The sequence below is a fragment of the Petromyzon marinus genome, chromosome 45, assembly GCF_048934315.1.
Source record: "Petromyzon marinus isolate PM22_M1 ecotype Great Lakes invasive population chromosome 45, UKy_Petmar_22M1.pri1.0, whole genome shotgun sequence".
In the NCBI taxonomy this organism is placed as follows: domain Eukaryota; kingdom Metazoa; phylum Chordata; class Hyperoartia; order Petromyzontiformes; family Petromyzontidae; genus Petromyzon; species Petromyzon marinus.
In genome coordinates, this window is record NC_133711.1 from 7953301 (window position 1) to 7977968 (window position 24668).

The 24668-nt window shown below is 45.9% G+C and overlaps 2 protein-coding genes across 7 annotated transcripts; one reads left to right on the forward strand and one right to left on the reverse strand.

Annotated features, from left to right (window-relative positions):
• The first annotated feature begins 2 nt into the window (after positions 1–2).
• On the forward strand, positions 3–24590 carry RPP40 (ribonuclease P/MRP subunit p40). 6 transcript variants are annotated; one of them, XM_076074071.1, is made up of 9 exons: positions 3–85; positions 14170–14303; positions 15405–15559; positions 15855–15923; positions 16459–16554; positions 17688–17813; positions 18553–18754; positions 19537–19662; positions 24231–24590. In XM_076074071.1, the coding sequence occupies exons 2-9, from the start codon at positions 14266–14268 to the stop codon at positions 24427–24429; spliced, it is 1011 nt and encodes a 336-aa protein (XP_075930186.1). In that variant the 5' UTR covers positions 3–85; positions 14170–14265; the 3' UTR covers positions 24430–24590. The 6 variants fall into 6 exon arrangements, with proteins under 6 accessions (XP_075930186.1, XP_032826907.2, XP_032826905.2 ...); XM_032971016.2 differs by lacking the exon at positions 3–85 and adding an exon at positions 13230–13521; XM_032971014.2 differs by lacking the exon at positions 3–85 and adding an exon at positions 13230–13483.
• Positions 4738–13070, reverse strand: LOC116952031 (uncharacterized). Its single transcript, XM_032971010.2, has 6 exons — positions 13001–13070; positions 9499–11236; positions 8854–9100; positions 7585–7718; positions 7057–7180; positions 4738–5381 (listed from the first exon to the last, which is right to left on the reverse strand). Exons 2-6 carry the CDS (start codon positions 11216–11218, stop codon positions 5072–5074), a joined length of 2535 nt encoding a protein of 844 aa, XP_032826901.2. The 5' UTR covers positions 11219–11236; positions 13001–13070; the 3' UTR covers positions 4738–5071.
• Positions 24591–24668: the final 78 nt, after the last annotated feature.

Here is a 24668-nt window from a genome sequence, read left to right on the forward strand (position 1 = left end):
AGTGTGTGTGTGTCCAACAGTCTCGACGACCGCCCGCTCGTCCCGGGTTTTAGAGGCGCGCGGGGTCGTCGCGCCGCCATCTTAGGTGAGGGTAGGGGAGTGCCCACTACCACCACCCCCCACTACCCCATACCCACCACCCCCAATACCCCATACCCACCACCCCCAATACCCCATACCCACCACCACCCAATGCCCCATACCTCCCAGTACCCACCACCCCCCAATACCCACCACCGGCTCTGCGCGGTTATGGATCTACCCCTGGCTAAGATGGCCGCCGCTAATGCTGGCACGGCCCAAGGCGAGGCGCGTTGCGAGCATCGCTCGCCGCACCCGAGCCCCGTTATTCGGGAGCGCGCGCGATTGGTTGACGCGCGAGCACGTGATGCGCAGCGGGCCTATGGTGGGAGGGATTAGAGGGGCGGGGTGGGGGCTCGGCCTCCAATGCGGTCTGCGAAATGTCTTTGTGACGTCACGGCACACCCACGCACGTGCGGATTGCCTCCGCGTGGCATCAGAGACGGGTAAGGGGCCGTCCATAAATGATGCACGCATTTGGGGGGGGGGGGGGGGGTCAGACATTTGTGACGATACTCTTTGGTTCTATTCGGTAAAGTCACGTAGGTAAAAAATAAAACAATAAAAATCACGTTTCGGCCACAACACAAGCGAAACGTCGTGATTTTTGTTTTATTTTTTTACCTACGTGACTTTACCGAATAGAACCAAAGAGTATGGATCCTTGCAGTCACAAAAGCTTTAAATCTAGAATTTGTGACGATGTGTGACAAGGGGGGGGGGGTTTGAGAAATGTGACGTCACATCAAAATGCGCAACTTTAAATAAATATAGACAACACGTTCTACTTACATTTTGATTTAAAGCTTTCTTGACTGCAGGGATTCATATTCTTGGTTCTTTCAAATTTTCTTGCTGTGGTTTTCACACCTGATGATGATTGCTTGTGTTGCAGTCGAAACGTCGTGAGAATTGTATTGTTTTATATTTTTATTATTTTATTGTTTCCCTTCTACGTGACTTTACCGAAAGAACCAAGAATACGTTCTACTTAATTAAATAGACTTTTTAATAAATGTTTTATCCTACAACATCAGAGTGTAGCGCCACATTAAATACGCACTACAATGACAATGGGGGGGGGGGGGGGGGCAGAGCTTTGTGACGTTATATTTGAGGGGGGTCTGACTTTTTGTGACGTGGGGCGGAGGGGTCAAAACCCGTCCAAAATCACGTGACATCATTTATGGACGGCCCCCAAGGTGTCAAGTTCGGTCCGGTGAAAGCGGCTGAGAACTTAAGGAGGCCACGGTACAGAGTCTCGTCTGCGAGAGTGACATGGTTTGTTACCAAAGTGAAAAAACAAGCAAAGCAAAAGCTAAGGATTTAAGCAAATATAAATGAGAGTGAAAATAAGTGCGTCACGTCACGTCATTTTTTTTGTTTTGCTGGCTGGCTGGTGCGTGAGCGGTCAATTGCGCGGCATTGACGTCACCCTCATCCTATAGCGTTGCGCCCGGATTGGTGCACGCATCACCCACCCCCCCCCCCCCGGCTGTATCACGTGCAAATGCGCGACCAGTGCTTGCGAAAAGTCAAAACAGTTCACGTAAAAAAAAATGTTTAATTCGTAAATTACCGGTAGCGTCAGAAGTCGGCTAAGGGCAGATTGTTTTTACACCATAGTACATTTACAAATTTGAGTTACAGAAAGATTAAAATTGAGATATAGGGCCACTTCTGCTCATCTGCACACAGACAAGAGCAGAGTGTATGTGAAACGCCAGACTATGGCAGTGGCTCTGTAGACGAAATTCTGAAAGGTGCAGTCCACAAATTGCTCTCGCCACGCCTGATGGAAAGACCTCGACTTAAGGTTACTTTTGCCTTCTCTTCGACACTCGCCATACATCTGTAAGCACGTATTGCAAACGGTTAAAAGCTATCCTCTGGTAAATTCCAGGTATGGGACGTGATCATACTGTACCAGCATATGATATGCAACATTAACATGCACACTGGATGCAAAGCAGAGATGGCAAAAGGAATGGGAAGGTCATGTGTCTATCCCTATTTGGGTATATGTTCGTGTGCAGCTCTTTTGTTAATCCACTACTGAATGACGGCTTCCCTGTGCAGTGCGGGTTATTTACTTTAGAGGCCCGTCCATAAATGACGTCACGCGATTTTGGACGATTTTTGACACCCCCCCCCCCATCGTCACACAGCGTCACAAAAAGTCAGACCCCCCTCAAATATGACGTCACAAAGCTTTGCCCCCCCCCCAAACAAAATAAAACATGCTTCAAATCGCTTTAAACTATTGTCATTGGAGTGGGTATTTAATGTGGCGCTGCATTCTGATGTAGGAGAAAACATTTATTAAAAAGTCTATTTAATTCAGTAGAACGAGTTGTCTATATTTATTTAAAGTTGCGCATTTTGATGTGACGTCACGTTTCTCAAACCCCCCCCCCACCCATCGTCAAACATCGTCACAAATGTCTGACCCCCCCTAGGTGCGTGACGTCATTTATGGACGGCCCCTTACGCTGGTTGGTACGGGTTGGTGAAGGATGGTAGCATAAGACGTGAGATCATAGAAGTGCAGTACGACAATGGATTATGCACTGCCTTCTGTCGGCCACGGAGCCCCATGAAGCATTGACTTAAATTTAAAAAAAAACAGCCACCCGCCTTCCTGCGTCGTATGTCCGTCATACAAGTCACCATCGGCCACGCGATGGCATCATGAATTCGCCACACCACACGAGCTGATTTCATCACTCCATCGCTTTGGCTTGGGATGCTCTTGGACGTGTTCCGTTCTTTGGCTGCCACTCATTATTTCTTGGCCATTAGACATCGTTCATTGCCGGTTTATCCCTGGATTTTTCTGTTGCGCGTAGTCACTTTAAGATGTTTTCTTGTTCGTGTTTTTTGTTTGTTGCGGTTGCACCCGATTCAAGAGCCGAATGGCTCACAGGGCTATACCTAATAAATGAACTGAACTAGCCACCTTTTTAAACAAAAATCAAGTAACGTCATTAACCTGCACGTGTTCTCTCCATGTTGTTCCTCTTTCCATTGCTCAGTGTAACGTCGCGCATGGAAAAAAAACTCTCTATGCTTTTTAAAAAAAAACTTTTAAAAAAACTTTTTTTCTGAATGACCATGTTTCCGAAGCACATGGTTTAACTGCTTGTTGTTGGAACATGCAAGTATACTTGCTCCGCTATGTCACATGGAATTTGACATACATTCACAAAACAGTCACCCCTCTGATGTGTTGTATGCACATCATACAAGCGTAATGCAATTAAGTTACAAAGAACTTTGCCACCATTTCGTTCTCCAAGCTAACAAAGGCCAAGTCATGCAAAGGCATTGCACAACAGTTGGAAGGCCGCCAAGTTGGCGCTAGTGCACATTTTCAGAATTTACAAAATAATCACATGTGTGACGGTGCTTTTAAATAATTAAAATGCGAATTCAATGTACGGTGTATAGTACTGTTGGAGTTGTGTTAAAATGCTTACGGGCACATATGCATATTTAATAAAAACATTTACACTCGTCTTTTTTGGACATGACCTATTTGCGACTGCTTCAACATACCACGGCAGAAACAGTCATGTGTTACGTGAAGTGGCAGGGCAGGATCCCCCACGCCGAAGTTCTTGAGAGATCACTGCCACTGAGAGCACGCTCATTCAGGCACACCTTCCACTGGGACCGACATTCTGCCCATATGGAAGACTACCGTACACCACGAAAGTGGTGCTCTGCAGCCAGCCGAGCACAGTGCCCCCCGCTCAAACTTCAAAGCACGCGAGATATTCAAACTTGGGGAACTCGTCGCACTGAACAGACGCAGATGTACAGACCTGGACTGGAATGTTCTATCCACTGCTGAGTGGAGTGTGAGGTCTCTGCAGAAGAAAAGAGTGCATCCTAAAACTCGTGCTTTAAAGCCTCCCCCCCCCCCACACACACACTTGTAAGATATGTAACCGCGTTTGTTAGCCTAAGATCGGAATTGTCTCCCACTTGACAAGCCGTAAAAGTAAACACCAGAATTCAAGCCGACAATAGCTGAACATGCATTCGTTGAAGTGACAGGAGAACCCAGAATACTGTATTATAGGCTTTGTACACTTTATTAGAATATACTCTTTGGTTCTATTCGGTGACTTTACTGAATAGAACCAAAGAGTATGGATCTTTGCAGTCACGAAAGCTTCAAATCTAGAATTTATTAGAATATGTACATTTTTTTTATTTAAAGCTTTCGTGACTGCAGTAATTCATATTCTTAGCTCTTTCGGTAAAGTCACGCTGAAGGGAAACAATAAAATAATAAAATATATATAACAAAAAAATTATCACGTTTCGACCATAACACAAACGGTCATCATCAGGTGTGAAAAAATGATGACCGTTTGTGTTATGGTCGAAACGTCGTGAGAATTTTTATTGTTTTATATATATTTTATTATTTCCCTTCAACGTGACTTTACCGAAAGAGATAAGAATATGTACATTATTTAGATGCTGTGTATACCGTATTCCAGACTGTGTGTACTGCATAACCGGGAGCGGATAAAGGGAACCCCAGAGTTGTTTCACTTAGCACTTTCGCGTGGCAGAGACGATGCAGATCCATGAGGGGTCATCATGTGGTGTGCTCTGTGTCTGTACCCACGAACCAATTCCTCAGTAACAATAGTTTATTAACACGATGTCACCTGTGAAGACTAATGTCAAACCACGCAAAAGGAGAGCATGGAAATATTTTGCCTCTTCATCCAAGAGATTGCATTTTCTGATAAGTGTGAACGACAGACCTCTTTTGCATCGATGCCTTGGAATTCAAATAATAAACATCTAAAATGTCTACAATTGTCAAACATCAGTTAGTAGAGAAATGAGAGTTAAAAAAAACTTGCAGCGTTTCATTTACAGTGGAGCGCGGCGTCCAAAACATCCTCATTAACCCCTTATTAACTCCACCGCCTCAGATCACCAAGGTAAAACACGTTCTCCGGCTTTAAATCGTTCCCGTCAGCCACTCGGCGACCACCTGCACTTCCACCTTCTCTGACGCAAAGTCCTGGGATTGCTCGTGGCCGGTGTGGCCCCCACGTGTCCGCGCTCGGCCACCGCGCCTGACGCGCCGCGTGCTCTGCATGTGTGGTGGAAGTTCCGAGCGGGGCAGTTGCTTGGCCGACGAGCGGTGGCGGGCGAGGTGGCGGCCCAGGCTCTGACGGTTGTACGTTGAGAAGGGGCAACGCGGGCAGCTTAGAGACTCGCCAGTGTGCGTCCGCCGCATGTGAGTGTCCATGCACTTCTTCTGGATGCTGCGAGGCGTTAGAGGGGGGGATAAACACAGTGTAATCATCTGCAGTGACCTCCACTAGATACAATTTGTAGAGGCACTCCCTACCTATGCGAGTGTGATTATAGTGTGAACTGAACTCAGGCCAAAGTGGCAATTTTATTGGGGGGGGACCCATTGGAACACGTGCCATCATAATGAACAGAACGGACCTCCTCTTATCTGCGACCCTTGAAACATACATCATCGCCCGAAGGAAAGATGGATGATTCAAGAATAATAACGTATTGACAGCCAAAGATTGGAACACATCCAAGGGAACGTCTACCAAAGAGATGGACTGATGAAATCACTTGACATGCAGTTGGTGGATACATTGTTGCGTCTAGATGTGGCGGGACAGGTGGTGTAAGCTTGGAGAGGCCTTCATGCAGCAGTGGATTGATCATGGTTCATAGTGCACTGAGTTACGAAACCGGAGGCCCAGTTTGAATCCCAATCATGGCAAATATATCAGTGGTGATTATTTTTATTTAACAGATTTTGAGCCAGGCCACAAGGTCCAAAACATGGAGTGGCCAGCAACAATCAGCACTATCAAAGTTGCAATTGATAAGATTTCACAAGTGTGTCTTGAATTGAGCGAGGTTATGAAGGCCTGGGAAAAGAGACAATGGGAAGAACCAGAAAGAGAAGTGCTGTGACCTGCATTGTAGTGAGTGTGCAAATGAATGGGTTGAGTGAATGCGTGAATGAATGGGTGAGCGACTAGTCACCCACCCACCCACCCAAAAGTTTCCCACAACGCACCCACTCATTGACAAACTCATTCACACACTGATACAATTTGCAGATAACCCCTCAAAAATAGAATATGGGTTCCTTATTAAAAAAAATTAAGAAGTTATTTTGTGGTGTTCTCTCCTTCCTTGGTGTATCCTGCATTCAGAGGCAGCTATTCATGGTTGCTGAGGAATACGTGCACAGTACATGTATTGTCAATCTACTGCTGGATAAGGGCCTCGCCTTGCCGGGCAAGTCATGGGGGTTATTTGAACATAATTTACCACACTGACGAAGAAAGGAAGCGTAAGTGATGGTCTACCAATGCTGTCACACAAGTCTGAACTTGCATATTGTGCACATTTTTATTTTATCTCAATCGTTACATCAGAAAGGGAGAGGTAGCTGCTGCTGCTTCGTATATGTGGAGATCAATAGAGCAACGTTTATTTAAGTAAAGTCAACAGAAAAACGGTCCTAGTCAATACAACAAACTTGCAGTCACTATGGGGAATTCAATAGGATGCCAACACTTGACAGACTATGTGAATGTCACAGATGTTTACACAGTATTGGTGTCAGCCAGAACTACATAGGGTGAGCATTGATTTTTTTTTTCCACAAGACAACTCGTACATCATTGGAGCTTATTTGTGGTAAAAAAAGAACGTGAATCAGCTTCATAATGCCTTTTTACATCTTAGGCAAGAACCAGGACACTAAAAAATAGAAAAGTAATTTCAAGAAGGGCTCCTGCTGGAAGGTGAGTGGCTCCTGCTCATTGCTCTAACTGCTACCAAAACCACCAACCAGGAAGCAAATGGTGAGGTGTGCTGACATCCACAGCATAAGCGAGTAGGAGGAGCGGGGGAAGAGTATAAGAGGAACCCACAGGGCCCCGCCGGAGCACCCACCATGTGTAGGAGCAGAGCTTGCACTTGTGGGGCTTCTCGGAGGCATGCGTGCGCTTGTGTCGTCGCAGACAGCTGGCGTCCGAGCTGCTGTATGGGCAAAGTTCACACTGGAAGGGCTTTTCACCTGCAATGCACAATGTCAGGAATCTTATAAAAAATATAATTACTTTGAAAGCTATTTTTTTTAGGTTTTTTTTTTACTCCTTTGGGTTTTGACCATCCGTCCCTCCCTCCTTCCCTCTACCCAGAAAAACATTTTTAATATGACAGTATCACAGTGTATTTCGCAGCATTTGCGCATTATCCACGGCCGGGGTGGAGGACGAGTGTGGGGGGGGGTGGCGTCAGCGCGATGCATGAACCCGCCTCAACGCTGTGGGATGTGGGTGACGTCACCGCGCATGCGCACTTGGGCGCCAGTCATCCAAAAACCCAGGCAGGAAGCCAGCCAGCAAAACTTTTGTCTCAGTGTATATATGATGACAAGGGCAGCCGCGTGTGGTGTGCCGTCACTGTCGAGCACATCACCTGTGTGCGTGCGCATGTGCATGTCGAGTGAGGCCTTCAGCCGCGTCTGGTGGCCACACTGTGAGCAGATGTACGGCTTCTCGTTGGTGTGCGTCTTCACGTGCCGATAAAGCGCCTGCCTGGTTGAGCACTCCCTAGAAGAGGGGGAAATAGAAGAGCGTGACGAGTCGTGTGTGTTTATACGCTACTAAGCCACATGAATCCTTTACTTCTCTGGTTTGTCAGTTGCATAAGAAAAATGTACATGCGTTAAAAGAGGCCTACCCGAGGTTGCGAATAATCTGTGTATGTAGTCGAAACAAGTGCGGCAAAATCATGCGTACGCATGGATTATGCACTACTCTCAAACATTTGTTCGTTCATTAGCATAGAAGCAGGTGTCAGGGTTAAATGTATTTGCATTCTTCCATAGGGTAGCTGTAGGGAAAAAATAATTTGCATATTTGTAAAGTCCTTTTTTCTCAGGATTGTGGCTCCACGTTTTAGACATTGTCAATCTGCTCGTCACCACATATCCCTATAACAGCCTGTTGCGTGCAGTGGTCACCCATCCACGGACTATTCAGGCTTTAATTCAACATTGAGCAACCCTTTGATGAATTTGTCCAGTTTTAAATTGAGTTAGTCCCACAGGTGAGCACGGTCAAACACTCATTTGAGCGGTAAACTAATTTAATTTACTTGCATGTACGACCCTATTTTTCAATTCATTGCTTGATAATGGCCTCCCCATGCAATGCGTGTTATGGGGGTTATATGACCATATTCTACCACGACGGTCAGGGTGGGTTTGTGATGGCAGAGAACATAGACATATAGTACAATTTATTTTGCTGTACTGCTCTCTGCTGCTCACCCTGTAGCCTAGCGGCCACCTGTAATGGACTGCTGTGCATGGTGCTCGTGCGTCTAAGCGCTGTGCAGGTCTTTTTTGCCTGCTTAGCTTCCAAGATTGTATGAGATCGGGCAAATTTTACGAGATCGTGGGTTCGAACCCGACTCTTGACGCCTGTATATTTGGAGTTTGCACGTCTCTCTCTCCGTGGTTGTGATTTTTTCTCCGGGTCCTCTTGTTTCCCCCTCCAAATTTACCATCAACATCATGCATTTAGAGTATTTGGCTGCGATAAATTTCCACATAGGCCACTTTGTTGAGCTATCATTTATGGCCACGTCGTTTTTGAAAAAAAGAGCTATATAGCTCAGTGGGCCTTACCTGGTAAAATAAAAAAGTTTAGTTGAATTAGACTTGACGGCCCAAACGCTCACCTGCCACAGGCTGTGCACCTGAACGTGCGGTCAGAGTGTGGGTTCGTAGTGACACGCGAATCTTCACCGCCCTTAGGAGGGCGACTCTGAACGCGAGCGTGAGCCGATGGCGCACAAAGGGATGCCTCTCCGTGAGGCGGATGCCCTCTCGTGGCCAGGCGTGGCACACGGGGCGAGTCCGAGCTCCAGACCAGTGAAACGAGGTCATGGGTCAGCAGGTGCTTACGCATCCTCTTCCATTTGCGACCTGCGACCGTATCCAACGTGGTCTCTCATTAAAACGGACCATGATCAGAAACGCGCTTCATAAAATGTGAAAAAAAGATGAATAATTTTGTTTGCTTCATTTGCCTAAACATAACATATTTCATATCGTATGTAAATAAATTTAATTATCACATGCCATTCTATCCATGATTTGTGTATAACTTGTTTTGTACCGTACTTTGCCAACCGTGCTAATCGGAAGTGCAGGGCAAAGATTTTTATCCATTAATGCTTTGTTAGATGCCTACTACTTGATCATGGTTTAAAGGGGGAAAATAATGGAATAGGGATACGATTCACACACACGTGGACAATGCAATAAGCAACATGACATGGCGAGTGAATGTCAACAATGCGTTAACAGTGGATGCAATTTACCAGTGAAATCACAATAGCAGCATTGGAATCCTTGAGGACAGTGACACACCAAATGAATGTCTCTCAGAGGCTCGCTCACAAACATGCGCGGGCACTCCGAGCACCGGAATCGTTTCCCCGATTTCGCTCCACATAGCCTGTTGTGCTGCTCCTGCCTCCTTGGCATGCGGGCAGTTGCACAGTTGAGAGATTGCTCGGGCAGTTTCCTGTCCAACTGCTGATGTACGTTACGCACAACCCAATCCGTGTGATCCTTGGGGAAACATGGGTCCATGAAGGTGGCAGCCTCAGAGGAGCTGCTGACGGCGGGCTGTGAAGTGTGAGCACGCCTCTGCGATACGCGCGTAAGCCCCAACTTAACGGGTTTTCTCTCCAGTTTTTTCCTCTTATTAGCAGCTGTCTTAGCACGAGACTTTTTGACATTGCGCCGAGGGTGGCTTGCAGGTGGGCAGTCTTTCGGGGACGAAGTTCTTCGTGTGACCCTCTTCCTTTTTGCACTAGCGCTGGCTGATAAATCAACAACCAAGGAGGAGTAGCACGCCTCCTCTCCGTCTTCTGCTTCTTCGTGTTCAGCCACTGTTGTATTTCCACCCACGGCATCCAAAGCAAAGAATACATTATTTTTTTCCACTTCGGGGATAGGCCCCTGGCTGCCCAGCTCCACACAGACGTCAGACGTCTTTACAGTCAATCCTGCGCCTTCACACGCCACACTTGGCGGAGCGCACCGCACCTTCACGCCGGGCTCGCCACCAAGGGGCCGCCGAGCCATCGCCGACGTTCGGCAGAGGCCAAGCGAGAACAGGTGCTCCGACTGTGCCTCGTCCGCCTCGTCCGTCTCCTCCGCTTCGTCCCTCGACCTCGGGAGCGGGCGAGCGGCCTCCATCATCGCCTCGAAGAATCCGGCGTCGTCGGCGTCGTCGTGGCAGCCGCCCACCAGGCCGATCATCTCGCACGATGCAGGGCTCAGGCAGCGCAGCATCCGGTCAACCTCGCGGGAAATGCGATCCAGGTTTTCAGGGCCGCACACTGCCGACTCCATCCCACTGCCGGCCTGCTCGTTTTCCAGAGCAGCGCCTGTTTGGTGTTTGTCCCTGCACTCGGCCTGCAGATTACTACTGCCAGCGCTTTCGCCCTTCGTCAAGGTCAGCCTGCACTCCTCGCGATCAAGGTCGTCTCCCAGCTCCGAATGGCTCCCGCACGGCGGCGCCTCCCCGGCCACACTCAAACCAGGCACCTTGAGTGAAGCGTCCTCTTCTCCGTGTTCAATGCCCGTGTGACGCTGCGGAGATTTCGGCACGTCTTCCCTGGCGGGACACGAGCCGATCGCCACCGTGCCATCGGTAGCCGTGTCTGCAGAAGATCCTCCGCATTCATCCTTTCCGGAAGAAAACCTTTCGCCCGCCGATGCCACGTCGGTATCACCGCACGGCTCGGGATCGGCCGATGACAATACCCTGGAAGTGGGAGAGGAAGGAGATTGGCTCGGCGCTGCTGCTGGTGCCGGTTGTGGTGTCGTGGCCAAGCCATCGCTGTGGTTTTGGTGGAGGTGGTCCAGCATGGTGGCGGTAATGCAGCTGGTGAAGAGGCAGCGCCGGCAGCGGTACAGCTCTACCAGAAATGCGTCCACGGCCTTGTGGTCCAGGGTGGGCTCCGCGTCTACTCTCCGGCAGACCCAAACCATCTCGCCGGCCGGCAGAGCCACCCGCTCCCCCGCCATCCCCCCCGTCACTTCTCCCTGCGCGGTTAATGCAAAATCACACAGAATGTAAATGTCACGCAATTGGCTTGTAATCAAAATCACTCACCGATGCCTTTTCAAGTCGTAACTGCGGTGTGTTCAATCTTGACTTGAAGCTTTCGTGACTGCAGGAATCCGTACTCTTTGGTTCTTTTGGTAAAGTCACGTAGGTTGGAAAATAATAGATCCCGACGTTTCGATCGCAACACAAGCAATCGTCATCAGGTGGGACAACCACAGCAAGAAAAAAAACTGCTGAAGTTTTTTTTCTTTCCGAAACGTCGTGATCTATTATTTTTCTACCTACGTGACTTTACCGAAAGAACCAAAGAGTATGCGTGATTTCCGACTATTTCAGTCCATGCGCTGGGAGCTTATGGGGAATAAAAAATAGTTTTAAGGCGTTTCGTGCAAAGGCAACAGAATAATCCGGGTGATATAGCAACCACCAGAAACTCCCAAACACACGCATGTACAGATACAGCCAGTTGATCAAACCACTGCCAGATGAGGGCCTTATAACGTCGTGCGGATCCTGGACGGTTATTTGACCACGCTGGTCAAGTCGGATGCGGAAGCATAGAAGTACAGTACTGTGCACAGGACAACAATTGATTTTGTTCAACTGTCCTCTACTTCCCACAAAGCTTAGCTTTTGAGATGTAACGAGATCCCATATCTGTCGACCCCTTATCAGTGCCCTACCTTATTACAGAGCAATACCGTATTGGTCACCTCGTGCCCTCTTTATAAATCTCAACGTTCATCCTACAAAAAGTCCCATCACAAGCGAGATAAACACAAATTGACCTTTATTTTTTATTTTGCCCGTATTGAAACGGCTGTACGCCGTATGTACCTCAAAACTCAATTTCCCCGTACAAGAATACGGGGTAAAACCGTATGGATTGACACGGTTATGTGTTATTAAAGAGTTGAAAATAAGAGGGAAAGGAATTGAATGGTTATAATCGAATGGTTAGGAATGTAATGGTTAAGGTTTGAATGGTTAATTGAATGGTTAAGGATTGAATGGTTAATAATTGAATGGTTTAGAATGCAATGTTTAAGAATGCAACGTTTAAGAATGTAACGTTTAAGAATGTAACGTTTAAGAATGTAACGTTTAAGAATGTAACGTTAAAGCATGTAAAGTTTAAGAATGTAACGTTTAATAATGTAACGTGCATGAATGTAACGTTTATGAATGTAACGTTTAAGAATGTAACGTTTATTAATGTAACGTTTAAGAATGTAATGTTTATGAATGTAATGTTATGAATGTAATGTTTATGAATGTAATGTTTAAGAATGTAATGTTTATGAATGTAATGTTTAAGAATGTAATGCTTAAGAATGTAATGCTTAAGAATGTAATGTTTATGAATGTAATGTTTAAGAATGTAATGTTTAAGAATGTAATGTTAATGAATGTAATGTTTAAGAATGTAATGTTTAAGAATGTGTGTTTAAGAATGTGATGTTTATTAATGTAATGTTTATTAATGTAATGTTAATGAATGTAATGTTTAAGAATGTAATGTTTAAGAATCTAATATTTAAGAATGTAATGTTTAAGAATGTAATGTTTAAGAATGTAATGTTTAAGAATGTAATGTTTAAGAATGTAATGTTTAAGAATGTAATGCTTATTAATGTAATGTTTAAGAATCTAATGTTTAAGAACGTAATGTTTAAGAATGTAATGTTTAAGAATGTAATGTTTAAGAATGTAATGTTTAAGAATGTAATGTTTAGTACCGACGGCGAAGTCCCCTCAGCAACGCGGCGACCAACTTCGCGAGTCGCGGAGTGATGACATCACGACCGGTTCACCCTCAAATGCCCAACCTCCCCTCCCCGTCGTCAACTCTTTTATTATCATACTAATTTTTTTTGCTTTCATTCGAACGATTAAACCGATGTTTAAAACCGTGTGTGTAAATGTGTGTTTAAACAAAAAAAGTTGTGTTTTTACCTTATTTATAATGTTGCGCGTCATCAAGTCGAGACGCTATTTTACAACGCGCAGACGCGCGCGTGCGTGTGTCTGTCTGTGGACACGCAGACCATCGACGATTTAAAATATTAATGTCATTAAGTTAACGTATCGTACATTTTCACGTAGTGTATTCTGTTATTATAACAGTGACCGTCGTCATCACGCTTACTCGCTATATTTAGTGCGCTAATGTCCCGTGGCCCAAGCATACACCAGTTACTGTAATCTCACCAGTTTTTAAGGTAAATAACCCATAATGCTGCCTTAGAATATTATTACAGTTAAGTATTATAATGAACTTCTCTTAATTTGTAACGGATGTGTTTTTATAAAATGTTGTAACCTATAGCGTGACCGAGGCAGCCGGAATTCGCTGGATCTCGGATGCTCCGAAGCAGGAATCGAACCCGGGTCGTAGTTGCTTGCATGAGTGTCCACATGCATAACGGGTGCTATAGGCTGCTGTGTGGTGGGGCTACCTGGTGGGACAAGCAGAGGGCAGAAAAGTTCATTGTTGTAGTGTACTTCTGTGCTACATACGTGTTTACCCCCCCCTTCAACCCACACTGCACATTGTGGTGAAGTATGGTCAAATAACCCCGTACGACCCACACGAGGCCCTCATCCAGCAGTGGATATGTACGTGTGTTGTATGTAATGGGTGTAACTTAGCAATGTTGTAAAATAATCCAACTGTTGATAGGTAATGGTCACTGACTGTATTTAGATTAGTCGCACACAGGCTGACCTATTGCTGACCTGGTGTCTTTAATGTAACATTAAAACGTACTTTAAAAAAAAACTCACAAATGTTTTCTCATGAACGAAGGCGTCAGTGTTTGTAACTGCCCATTCAAACTTTTCGTTGATTGTTCGAGAAGCTTTGGAATCGAAAGGGCTAAATGTTTCCACCCTGTCGTGTGTAAAGTACATCAACAAGCTGCCATGCTGCCAGCCATCTCCAAGCACCCGGGCTTCAAGCTCGTCTGCGAGAAGTCCCACTTTGGCAACGAGAAGTCAAAGCATGACCGGCATCTCAAAGACCATCACTTCGTCTACAAGGTGTTGTTTTCATTGTGCCGCTCATCGTTGACCAAGCTGGTACCACTGTGACACTACCGCTTGAGAACCCAGTTTGTTGGGGTGCCTCGGTGGCGAGATGTGAACTACCTCGCCAGGTATACAGGAGTGATCGTGGGTTCGATCCTAACCCTGACACCTGTGTATTTGGAGTTTGCATGTTATCCTCATGGTCGCGTGGATTTTTCTCCACATTTGGAAACGTGTTTGTAGTATTTGGCTGCTATAAATTTCCACACGATAAGCCACTTCATTGGGCTATCATTTATAGCCAGGTCGCTTCGGAAAAAAAGCTATATAGCTCAGTGGGCCTTACCTGGTAAAAAGAATATATATAGTTTAATCGCATGCGGCTCTACCAACATTCAGACCAAGAATCTCAGCGATGCTGGCTCAGCGCTCAGGCCTCTGAGCCACCCGACCGTCTGATGATATGCAAGTTTAAATACTAATTTGAAAGCCATACCGCACTTTACATCGGTTCTCATCGCATTGTCAATTGTAATTTGCATGTTAGGCAAAACACTCATGCCCAGCGCTAGTTACGGCGGAACAGGATTGGCAACACTTTGCCTTTTAAAATACTTCACAATACGCGTGGTTTGCAGAGCTTTTTTGCATTGATGGAGTTGTATTCAAATACACATCAAATGTCTAAACTTGCTAAACATCAGCTGCGGATGTACGGCTGAGAATAAGGATTTCCATTTATAAGGCACTTCAATGCCTAAGAAAATGTAAATATCTTCCATCACATTTCAACCATTCCAATACTCTGCTGCAGTCTAGCCAAGGGGACCCGAGTGGCAGCTGTCGGTGCGGCATAAGGTGTACACATCACCAGTCAGCAAATGAGCATAATTCTGCCTTAAGGGTGACGATCTTCCAATGGGGGTTTGTCCCAATTAAATAATTTGCGAGTATATTGTTAAATTTGGACCGTGATGCCAGTACACATGGCCCACACGTATCAAATGTTACATAATCTTTGACGGCAAATTTAACGGTGAGGCCCAAGTGAGAATGCAGCTTGAGAATCAAGATGTGGAGTCCGCAGCCTCGTTGTGTGCCCTGTTTTCCCAGGTGGAGGTATTCATACCAGAGTGCCAACTGCTACCCGAGCCCATCGCCGCCCTGTGCAAGGAGGTCAACCCTTACCTCCGGGTTCGGGGCGTCCCAGCGGCTGCCTTCCTGCGACAAGATTTCATTCAGCAATTCGTCTCCCAAGGTCAGCAATGGTGTGTGATTTACATAAAAGACAAAATTCCTTGACTGGTTGTGCTGTATAGATCTACAATGTGTTTTTGGGTTGTACCGCATATTCAGCATTATGTCAGAAGTTTTTTTTTGCTGAAAGCTTCAACCCGAACTGAATCGAGTACCTGAGGAAGTGCCACCACATGGAGCGAAACGTCAGACATCATGCCGAACAACACTCGGTACAACTGAACAACACATCAGAGAAACTATGATCTGCCATTGTCTAAATGTCCATAATGAAAAGTTTAAAGAGTTTTGCGTTATTCTTTACAGGGGCGTTTTACGCATTGTCTTACAACACTCGGATAGACCAGGACAACACACTGGCCCTGCTGCCAACAGGTAAGCCAGCTGCACACAACTCTACAGATATAAGTAAAACTAAACAACATTGACGTATTCAGGACTCGCTGAGTCACCAGGTCTTCAAGCTTTTTAATTTTCATTTGAGTCCTACATCAGGATGTTTGGCCAATTCCTTTTCTTAAAGTATTTTGCATAGAGAAGGGAACCAGAGTACTTGGAGAAAAGTCACACCGATAGGAGGGATAGCACACCAACATCCACACAGACAGGTCATCACGAACCCACTTGTTATACTGACATCTGCAACCCAACTTGCAGCTCAGCAGCTTTAGGAGTCTCGCAGTGCATTAAGAAACCTGCATGATCCACCAACCCCAAGAATCAGAATCTTTATTTATCCGGGAGGAATTCGAAGAAGATTTACCAATGCATTCACAACAACGATGCTATTAACTCAGACTATAAACTCCCCAGCCTAATGGACAGTATGAAAGCAACACCTGGAGTTTGGGAACAGCTGATTAGGGACTATGTGCTCAGTGCTATGACATTTGTGTGTTTGCGCTTGCAGGAACGTTAATACTGAGTGTGACCAAAGACACGTACGAGGAGCTTGGGCTGCAGGGTCAGCCGTCGCAGTACACCGGCCGGAAGCCTCTCCAATATGGTAACCGTTCACCTTGCTTCTTTTCCGTTCCCAGTACCTCGGAGATTAAACTAAACTTGCTGTCAATGAGTTAAAATCCAGAATTGTACGTTATCTCCCTCACCTGGTGTCCAGGAGCTCGTGGGTGTGATCCCGACCCTGACGCCTGTATCTTGGACTTTCCATGTTCTCCCCGTGGTTGTGTGGATTTTTCTCCGGGTCCTCCGATTTTTTCCTCCACATTTAGAAACATGCGTTGAGAGTTTTTGGCTGCTATAAATTTCGACATGATGAACCACTTCAATGGGCTATCATTTGTGATAGCAAGGTCACTTCTGAAAAAAAAGATATATAGCTCGGTGGGCCTTACCTGGTAAAATAAAGTTTAGTTTTTTATTCATTTTTGCAGTCTGTACCGATTGGATTAAACAATTCAGACGATTGATTGAAAACATGTTTTCTTTGCACTTTACATATAACCCTGCAGGTCACAGAGTGAGCACTTAAAAAGCCAGGATTACATTTTGACGGGGGTTAATTTCATCTTTGTTTTCCTGAACAACTTCCCATTGTTTGTTAACATTGTCATTGGTCCCTTAACAATGGGGTTAATGAAGTTGCCATTGGTGCTTTGGATATCACGTTTCACAACCTCTTTCATTCTTTTGTGATCTGTACAAAATTCTGCCACTGATCTCCTTCCCCTAAGTTTCCCCGTTCATCACCCAGCTGCTCCTTGGCCAACATGCTCTTTCCTCTTCCCTCCGACTTTGCTCAACAGGATGATGTAAAGTTGTTGAACTTATTTCGCACAGTACGTAGCCAACCATGCTAATCGAGTGACACAGCCAAACCGTTGCAGCTTTCCCCTTCCAAATATTGGCAGTAGTGGTTTGTGTAACCAAATCATTTTAGCCACCTCCTTCGCATTATACCTATCCATTTTTTTCCCCGAATGCACCTGTGACATCCACACTCCTTTCCCATTCCCTCCACTCTGCCCCACACTGATTCCACTTCGTCTCTCCCGTTCAGTGCTTCCGTTTCTCAAACTTGCTTTGCCCTGGGTTTTGCAACGCCGGTAATCCATGGAGAGAGTCAGCACGACCTGAGGTCCATCGCCAATTCACCGGTCTCCCTGCCCTGCTCCACAGTGATCAAGCTGCAGCTCACGGAACCCACGATGGCCCCGGGACGGAAATGCTACGAGCGAGCTGTGTGGGCCCTCTCCGAAAAGGTGCCCTTGCGCTTCGATGTCCTCGTCAGCTGGCAGCCGCCTGGTGGGTCCCTCAATTCGTGCCATGTTTAGGGAGCTGCAGTGGCTATCAGATGTTAACTACCTCGCCTGGTATACAGGAGATCGTGGGTTCGATCCAGACCCTGACGCCTGCTGTATATTTGAAGTTTGCATGCCTCTCTCCCCCTAGTCGCGTTAAGTTTTATTCGGGTCCTCCTGTTTTCCTCTCCACGTTTAGAATGAACATGCGTATTTAGTATTTGGCTGCTATACATTTCCACACGATAATCCATCTCGTTGAGCTATTGTTTGTGGCCAGGTCGTTTAGAAAAAAAGCTATATAGCTCAGTGGGCCTTACCTGGTAAACAAAAAATTTAGTTTAGTTTACAAAAATGTACAGCCCTTTGTCAGGCCACTGATTTTGAGGGCCCTTCCCTCATTTGACCACGCTGGTCAGCGTAGTTTGGTGAAGGCAGGGCGCATAGAAGTACAGCAATGGGTTTTTCTGCGCTACCCTCTTCTGCCCACGATGTGGCTCCTCAGCCTATATAGGCAACCTGTTGTTCATGGGGGTCGACAATCAAAGCACACTCTGGATTCAAATGCCTGCTTAGCTTTGCAAGTCCAGCAAAATTGGGCACATTTCAGGTGATTAAGCGCACTATGAATTCAATTATTATTTTCCCCTAAGTCTTTGTCTTTCTCTTACCCTCTACTAATCCTTGCACTGCCTGTTCTCTCAATGTGACGGTGATACTGCCTACATGATCGCACCATCAAGAAGGGAAGGCGGCAACGGCACCCGCAAAGTTCTTTGCCGAATGGGACTGCAGGGAGGTGCGCGCGGACGTGACGGTGAGGCCTGTGGCCGCGCGGGCATGCCCTGCGCTCGACAGCCTCAGCCTCCAGCCAGAAGACGGGGCGGCCTGTGGGGCCCAAGACTTCTTTGATTGGCTGGGAGCTGTGTCATGTGACATTGACTGGTGAGCATGTGATTGGCAGGGAGGTGAATGTGTTTCAGAACCGCGGAAGAAGTGTGTGCACGTGCAATGTGGGCAGCGGAGGGCAGTGAGGTAAAATTAATTGTTGTACTGTACTTATTTGCTCCTGTATCTATGCCCTCCACCGACCAACGACCAACATGGTGAAGTACTAGTACAGCCCTTTGTCAATTCACTGCTAGATGAAGGCCTACTCATGCCGCGTGGATTGCGAAGTTATTTAACTATAATTCACCACACTGATGAGTGAAATTTAAATACAGTGAAAGCTATAGCTCCGTTGTTCACGAAAGAGTCTTAAATATTTAATGAGTGTATTTAAATTGGTGGGTTACATGTCGATGCTTTTAAATAAAATCTTATTTTATTAACTTGGGGAGGCCTTCAACCAGCAGTGGATTGACCATGGCTCCTGCTGATGATATTGATAAATGCGAATGGATCACCTTGTATATGCAACTTGTATGTTGTGAAACTCCTTTCCTGTGGGTGTCAAGGTTCCATAGCATGGCTTTGGTAGAAGGTGGTACAGCAAATGGAGACTGCACCTGTTGAGTCTGCATGGAATAGTGTTGCCCCCTCGCATGCGTTGGTGTTTTCTCTGGGTGGTGCGGTCACATGTAAACACATTATTGCCTGCTAACATGCAGGACCGCAGGAGATTGAGGGGGAATTTTGTTGTCAGCTCCAAGTAAAAATGATCATTATTATTGTAACGGAATAATTCATGTTAAAGACATCGTTCGCTTTGATCTCTCGCGCAGCTCCAGTGACAGCTCCGCGTCGATGAGGTGCCCGGAGCCAAGCCTGCCCATGGGCCCGAGCCTGCTGTGTTCCATCACGGGTCTGATTCGGCCCGACACCGTCATCCAGCTCCTGTCCGCTCTCAGGTGCTTGCGAGTTCCACGTCGTCCCCGGCAGCACTGCTCACCCAGTAAACACGTAACGTTGGGGCAATGTTGGTCCAAAGGTTCCGGCTACATGGCGACATTGACCAAACGTTGCATTTTAACTGGGTAGTATCTGATGTCTCATGAGATGAGAATACCAACAAATTTGGTCATTAGTCAATCAATTGGTAGCCTTTACTTCTAAATACAAACTCATACGTTAAATTTCGATTTAAAGCTTTTCGTGACTGCAATGATTCATCTTCTTTGGTTCTTTCGGTAAAGTCACGTAGAATGAGAATAAAATAATAAATTGATAAAATAAAATAACACAATAATATTCTCACGACGTTTCGGCCACAACACAAGCGGCCTTCATCAGGTGAAGGGACGAGACTGTCTGGTAGGACAGCGCTGGAGTGAAAGAGCCACGTTCAGATCACGGCCTTTAAGCTGTGTGAGAGGAACAAAGCGCCTTGACAAAGGAATTAGCATATAATTTAGCATTGAAATGGCTGAATGATTAGCTTGTGACTGGTCACAGAAATAGTTATGTTAAAAGTTAAAGCATACACATCCGCAGAGGCACCCCTTGACAATGGAATTAGCATAGAATTTAGCATTGAAATAGCTAAGTTAAAGCATACACATCCACAGAGGCACCCCTTGACAATGGAATTAGCATAGAATTTAGCATTGACTTCCCCAAGACGGAGGTTCTTTGCAAACCAACCGGCTACCATGAGAGATTCGTTCATGAGGCCATTCACATATACAAGCACAGAGACAATTTCAACCGGGAAGATGGATTCTGGCTTAGTAACCACTGGAAAGATGTTTTAAATAATTTCTGTTCTTAATTAATTGTATTTTTACGATGACCTTCAGACCGCAGCTCTTTCGCCAGCATTGCCTCTTAATACCTCTCGCACCACGGTTAATGGTATGGTTTTACAACATGGAGTATACTAGGGCCTCGCAGCTGTCTCTCTCCCCCTCCTCTGTTCCGACCATGGACGAACTCGTCCGTCTGAACGGGGCCCGTAGCTATCCGTGGTGCTGAAGTTGAGGGTTAGAATCCACCCATTTTTTCGCCATATAGCATTGTGATATATAACGACTTATTGTTGGTAGCTTAGCTGATTGGAGAATATAGAGTTTATTGATAACATGAAGGTAATTTATATTTTAGTTTTTATTGGTTCACTATATAGTACTGTGAATAGCTCAGATGTGTAGGCCTTGACTTCAACATAGTCATTTCTGTGACCAGTCACTAGCTAATCACTCAGTTATTTCAATGCTAAATTCGCCTAGTTATTTCAATGCTAAATTCTCCTGTTTGATTTGTACTAAGTGCCTCGGTGAATGTGTATGGTCTGACTTTAACGTAGCTATTTCTGTGAGCAGTTACAAGCTAATCACTCAGCTATTTCAATGCTAAATTCTATGCTAATTCCATTGTCAAGGGGTGCCTCTGCGGATGTGTATTCTTTAACTTAGCTATTTCAATGCTAAATTCTATGCTAATTCCATTGTCAAGGGGTGCCTCTGCGGATGTGTATGCTTTAACTTTTAACATAACTATTTCTGTGACCAGTCACAAGCTAATCATTCAGCCATTTCAATGCTAAATTATATGCTAATTCCTTTGTCAAGGCGCTTTGTTCCTCTCACACAGCTTAAAGGCCGTGATCTGAACGTGGCTCTTTCACTCCAGCGCTGTCCTACCAGACAGTCTCGTCCCTTCACCTGATGAAGGCCGCTTGTGTTGTGGCCGAAACGTCGTGAGAATATTATTGTGTTATTTTATTTTATCAATTTATTATTTTATTCTCATTCTACGTGACTTTACCGAAAGAACCAAAGAAGAAAAAACTCATACGTTGTAGAGAATCGTGGGTAAAAAAGGGCTCCACAGTGGCGTTTTGTTAACTACTTCGCCTGGTATACAATAACGCGTGGGTTCGATCCCCGACCCTGACAGCTGCTGTATATTTGGAGTTTGCATGCCTCTCTCCCCCTAGTCGCGTGTATTTTTTCCTTCGGGTTCTCCGGTTTTCCGCTGCACATTTAGGAGCATGCACTTAGAGTACTCACTACACTTCAGACCTCTGTTTAACCAAAGGCGGCTTACCTGGATTCGAACCCAGCGGCTCATCCCATCAGTGCCAGCTCAGTGCTTTGCCCTCTGAGCCACCGAGCCACCGTCACCCCAGTTATAATTTCAGTACCGCGTGCATGCACACCATTATTTTCGCATTAAAGATCGTACAGTGTTTTTCAAAATGTACTCGTGATTTCAAGGTAGTGTATCATCATATTACACCCCTGAAAATAACGTGAAAATAACGAGCGTCAAAATTGCAGGGTTTATGAAAACGTTATCTGAAGCAGCGTTCAAACCTTTAGCGGCCAGTAGGGGACGTGAGACTGCCGCGGGTGTGACGCTAACGGTAAACCCCATCGGGGTCATTGGGGAACAGAACAGAGGTCAAAAAAGGGCAGAGGAGTGGAGGAATTTGTGCTTCCAGCGAGTGAGAGCTACACAATTTATAAAAAAAAGCCTGTAAATTAGTTTCAGTGGCAAGACTGCAAACGGTAAGAGGTAAATAATGCATCAACATACATTTTTTAATTGTTTATTAATTTGTATGCTTGCATGGTGAGTAATTTTAAACGTGAAATGTTCAAATATAATATTACATCTTCACGGATTTATGACTACATCATATTCAGGGTGGAGGCATAGCAATGTTAGTGAACTGTGCTCTGAACCTAGCACCCCGAGTTCCGTTCCCAGCCTCGGCTGACATCATTGGTGAGTGATATCTGAACTGAATTGAGCTGCTTATTAAATCAGTATATATTTTCTGTGGCCATATGATATACCGGCACTTCTCATAACACCAATTATGTATAAAAGCACTTCTCAGAACGGCTCCTAAAAATGATCAGTCTATAATTTTAATGGTAGGTTTATTTGAACAGTGAGAGACAGAATGACAACAAAAAAATCCAGAAAAACCCGTGTCAAAAATGTTATAAATTGAGTTGCATTTTAATGAGGGAAATAAGTATTTGACCCCCTCTCAATCAGAAAGATTTCTGGCTCCCAGGTGTCTTGTATACAGGTAACGACGTGAGATTAGGAGCACACTATTAAAGGGAGTGCTCCTAATCTCATCTTGTTACCTGTATAAAAGACACCTGTCCACAGAAGAAATCAATCAATCAGATTACAAACTCTCTACCATGGCCAAGACCAAAGAGCTCTCCAAGGATATCAGGGACAAGATTGTAGACCTACACAAGGCTGGAATGGCCTACAAGACCATTGCTAAGCAGCTTGGTGAGAAGGTGACAACAGTTAGTGCGATTATTCGCAAATGGAAGACACAAAAGAACTGTCAATCTCCCTCGGCCTGGGGCTTTTTGCAAGATCTCACCTCGTGGAGTTGCAATGAGCATGAGAACGGTGAGGAATCAGCCCAGAACTACACGGGAGGATCTTGTCAATGATCTCAAGGCAGCTGGGACCAGTCACCAAAAAACAATTGGTAATACACTACACCGTGAAGGACTGAAATCCTGCAGCGCCCGCAAGGTCCCCCTGCTCAAGAAAGCACATATACATACCCGTCTGAAGTTTGCCAATGAACATCTGAATGATTCAGAGGACAACTGGGTGAAAGTGTTGTGGTCAGATGAAACCAAAATGAAGCTCTTTGGCATCAACTCAACTCGCCGTGTTTGGAGGAGGAGGAATGCTGCCTATGACCCCAAGAACACCATCCCCACCGTCAAACATGGAGGTGGAAACATTATGCTTTGGGGGTTTTTTTCTGCTAAGGGGACAGGACAACTTCACTGCATCAAAGGGACGATGGACGGGGCCATGTACTGCCAAATCTTGGGTGAGAACCTCCTTCCTTCAGCCAGGGCATTGAAAATGGGTCGTGGATGGGTATTCCCCAATGATAATGACCCACAAAACATACGGCCAAGGCAACAAAGGAGTGGCTCAAGAAGAAGCACATTAAGGTCCTGGAGTGGCCTAGCCAGACTCCAGACCTTAATCCCATAGAAAATCTGTGGAGGGAGCTGAAGGTTCGAGTTGCCAAACGTCAGCCTCGAAACCTTAATGACTTGGAGAAGATCTGCAAAGATGAGTGGGACAAAATCCCTCCTGAGATGTGTGCAAACCTGGTGGCCAACTACAAGAAACGTCTGACCTCTGTGATTGCCAACAAGGGTTTTGCCACCAAGTACCAAGTCATGTTTTGCAGAGGGGTCAAATACTTATTTCCCTCATTAAAATGCAAATCAATTTATAACATTTTTGGCATGCGTTTTTCTGGATTTTGTTGTTATTCTGTCTCTCACTGTTCAAATAAACTTACCATTAAAAGGGCCACTGAGCTATATAACTCTTTTTCAGACGCGACCTGGCCACAAACGATAGCCCAATTATAAGTGGCTTATCACGTGGTTACATATTGGCGCTCCTACACACTATGACCGCTCTTTTGATTGTATGATGACACCCCCCCCCCGCCTCCCGGCAGGCGTTACTTTGAGGAGCCAAAGCTGGCGTGCTGGGCGACGTTGACAGCGCACGGCTTCGCCGACTCGCCCGTGTCATGGGCAAGCTTGGAGCACGGATTCCACAAGGGCGGAGAGAACCTGCAGACCCTGCTCGCCTTCGCCAACGGAAACTACTGGCTGCTCCGCGCCGTCGGCACCAACGATGGATGCCCGTCCTGACGGCGAAGCCGGCCCCGTGGACGATGACATCTCCAGCTGGGCAGCAGCCACCGCCCGTGGCACACGCGCCCTCCGGAGGCCGCACGGACTGAGTTAGGAATGTAAAATCTGCCATTGCGCAGAATGTTTTGTATGTAACAATAAAGCGTAATTGTACGAGACTTGGAGTGCAAGCTCTTTAAGCTTTTTATGCAATCGTAGTCGCATGCGTTTTTGTGGACCGCCGCGTGTCGTGTCCA